Source organism: Salvelinus sp. IW2-2015, unplaced genomic scaffold (genome assembly GCF_002910315.2).
Source record: "Salvelinus sp. IW2-2015 unplaced genomic scaffold, ASM291031v2 Un_scaffold3695, whole genome shotgun sequence".
Lineage (NCBI taxonomy): Eukaryota > Metazoa > Chordata > Actinopteri > Salmoniformes > Salmonidae > Salvelinus > Salvelinus sp. IW2-2015.
The window spans coordinates 2,760-6,240 of record NW_019944972.1 but is presented as its reverse complement, the minus strand read 5'-3'; the positions used below and the strand labels follow the sequence as shown (position 1 = coordinate 6,240).

At 45.3% G+C, this 3,481-nt stretch overlaps 1 protein-coding gene across 1 annotated transcript in view; it reads right to left on the bottom strand.

Moving 5' to 3' along the window:
- Window positions 1–2,261, bottom strand: part of LOC139025988 (platelet glycoprotein Ib alpha chain-like) — a gene marked incomplete at its 5' end in the record, with an annotated part of 7,712 nt that extends 5,451 nt beyond the window's left edge. Inside the window, 2 exons of the mRNA XM_070441264.1 lie at window positions 1,221–1,886; window positions 1,980–2,261. Of these exons, the coding sequence (XP_070297365.1) occupies window positions 1,221–1,886; window positions 1,980–2,261 (948 nt within the window). The remainder of the gene's footprint in view (window positions 1–1,220; window positions 1,887–1,979) is intronic.
- Between the last annotated feature and the right edge of the window lie 1,220 nt (window positions 2,262–3,481).

Below are 3,481 nucleotides of genomic sequence, written 5' to 3'. Positions count from 1 at the left end.
GGCTAATTTACTTCAAAGAAAAAAACAATAATAGCAATTTTCTATCATCCACTCAACTGAAAAATATTTTAAAATATAATTGGATTGAAATACAATAAAATAAAGTGCAAAAATCTATTAATCAAAAACAACACTTTGTTTAAGGAGAAGTAACATGCAGTGAAAACAAATATTAAACTTTAACTTTTAAACTTGAACTGAGTAAAAACTCTAAATAGTGATTGCACAGTAATGTTCACTTGTTTGAGGTTGAGGGTGATACTTGTGGTGTCCCATCTTTTCACAAGTTCATCAATGTTCGGGTAAGGCTCTGAGCTGAGGAAATCCTCAGAATTGAGTGAGGTGCTCTAATTCTGTATACTCGTTCTTTCCCTTCCTACTAATTCATTCTCCACCTCCCTCCCGCTGCCTCGCTCCGGCCCTCTTTTCTTATCTTAGCAATATCGTTAAGCAGAGGACCTCTGTCGACAGAGATCAGAGCACCTCTCTCTCCCTCCCTTGTTCTCTCTCCCTCTTGTTGTTTCTTGGAATAAGGGTGGTCATTCAGGCTTTTGGCCTCAAGAGAGAGAGATCGAGAGAGAGATAGAGTGCAACTAATTGGTCTTTCGACCAATCAGATCAGCCACTAATTGTGCAAAAGATCAGAATTGTGCTGCCTGTGTAAATGCAGCCAAGGTGAAAGCACAGTAGAGAGAAAATGAATACAGATACCGGGGGAGAGGAGGGAATAGAGAGGGAAAATAATAATGGACGGACAAGTGACTGAGATTACTGCCCTGGTTGCAGGGGGGACATAATTACATGATGGGCAAGCTGTCAGGATGAGGAGAGGGGGCGGTATTTAGTGATGCACCAATGAGAGATTGGTCGTTTTTTTAAATGTATTTTGGTACATATTCCCATTCTAAATCGACTAATATGGTACAGTAGATTAATGACATTAAATATTTTTGACCATTACGATAACATTGTGCAAACAGTACAATGGTGGCACAATGTAGTAACACCAATAACACCAATGATGGTAACACCAATGATGGTAACACCAATGAGAGATTTTAGGTAATTCAGGATTTTCTGAAATAGAAGCCACAGATGCTCATATCGAAGGATATTAACCCTTTAAAAATATTTTTTTCAAGTGATATGATTAATCGTTTTGCTCACAATGACACCACTCATTGTGAGTGGACAGGGCTGAGGGGTGAGGGGTGTCGTACAGGGCTGAGGGGTGTCGTACAGGGCAATCAGCACATACAGGGCTGAGGGGTGTCGTACAGGATTCGGTGGTGTCGTACAGGGCTGAGTGGTGTCGTACAGGGCTGAGGGGTGTCGTACAGGGCTGAGGGGTGTCCGTACTAGTACTGAAGTGTGTCGTACCAGATTGGGGTGGTTGTTCGTACAGGACTGGGTGGTGTCTGTAAGGGACTGGGTGATGTCGTACAGAGCTGAGTGGTGTCGTACAGGACTGGGTGGTGTCGTACAGGGCTGAGTGGTGTCGTACAGTAACTGGGTGGTGTCAGACAGGGCTGAGTGGTGTCGTACAGGACTGGGTGGTGTCGTAACAGGATTGGGTGGTGTCGTACAGGGCTGAGTGGTGTCGTACAGGGCAATCAGCACATACAGGGCTGAGGGTGTCGTACAGGGCTGAGGGGTGTCGTACAGGGCTGAGGGGTGTCGTACAGGGCTGAGGGGTGTCGTACAGGGCTGAGGGGTGTCGTACAGGCTGGGTGGTGTCATACAGGGCAATCCAGCACATACAGGGCTGAGGGGTGTCGTACAGGGCTGAGGGTGTCGTACAGGACTGAGGGGTGTCGTACAGGATTGGGTGGTGTCGTACAGGACTGGTGGTGGTGTCGTACGGGACTGGGTGATGTCGTACAGGGCTGAGTGGTTCGTACAGGACTGGTGGTGTCGTACAGGGCTGAGTGGTGTCGTACAGTACTGGTGGTGTCAGACAGGGCTGAGTGGTGTCGTACAGGACTGGGTGGTGTCGTACAGGATGGGTGGTGTCGTACAGGGCTGAGTGGTGTCGTCAGGACTGGGTGGTGTCGTACAGGGCTGAGTGGTGTCGTACAGGACTGGGTGGTGTCGTACGGGACTGGGTGGTGTCGTACAGGACTGGGTGGTGTCGTACAGGGCTGAGTGGTGTCGTACAGGACTGGGTGGTGTCAGACAGGGCTGAGTGGTGTCGTACAGGACTGGGTGGTGTCGTAACAGGATTGGGTGGTGTCGTACAGGACTGGTGGTGTCGTACAGGACTGGGTGGTGTCGTACAGGATCGGGTGGTTTGTACAGAAGGCAGTAAGAAAACCATAGAGGTGCTGGAGAGGGACGGACTCTCTCGCTCTTGTGTGTGTGTGTGTGTGTGTGTGTGATGTTGTAAGATCACTGCTGCTGCTGTTCTGTTCACTATTGTTGCAATGTCATAGCAACCATCCAGATCACCACCGAACACGCTGAATACCTTAGTTATTTTTATTTCCAACCTTTATTTAATCACAGTAGTCTAGATCACCTTTTATTTAACAGTAGTCTAGATCACCTTTATTTAACCAGTGTAGTCTAGATCACCTTATTTAACCAGGTAGTCTAGACACCTTTATTTAACCAGGTAGTCTAGATACCTTTATTTAACCAGGTAGTCTAGATCACCTTTATTTAACCAGGTGTCTAGATCACCTTTATTTAACCAGGTAGTCTAGAATCACCTTTATTTAACCAGGTAGGCCAGTTGAGAACAAGTTCTCATTTACAACTGCGACCTGGCCAAGATAAAGCAAAGCAGTGCAACGCAAAAACAACAAGAGTTATACCATGGAATAAACAAACGTACAGTCAATAACACAATAGGAAAAATCTATATTACATTGTGTGCAAATGAAGTAAGATTAGGGAGGTAAGGCAATAAATAGGCCGTAGTGGTGAAGTAATTACAATTTAGCAATTAAATACTGGAGTGATAGATGTGCAGAAGATGAATATGCAAGTAGAGATACTGGGGTGCAAAGGAGAAGAAAATAATAATAATAACAATATGGGGTGAGGTAGTTGGATGGGCTATTTTCAGATGGGCTATGTACAGGTGCAGTGATCTGTGAGCTGCTTCTGACAGCTAAAGCTTAGTATATGTAGATACACTCTTTACATAGAGGGGAAGTAAAGACAATCCTCATATAGTGGAAAGGAGGACACCATTCTGCAAGATAAGGAATTGTCACGGATCCCCCCGGTACTGATGCTCATTCTGTTCACCGGTTCCGGAGGTCTATGAGCCGCTTCTAGGCTTCACTGAACTGGATTCATTATCATCAACCCCGGCTGTCTTGTCTGATTACACACACCTGGTTTACCATTTCCCCTGTTTAGTATGTTATATACAGTTGAAGTCGGAAGTTTACATACACCTTAGCAAAATACATTAAAATCGTTTTTCACAATTCCTGACATTTAATCCTTGTAAAAATGCCCTGACTTAGTC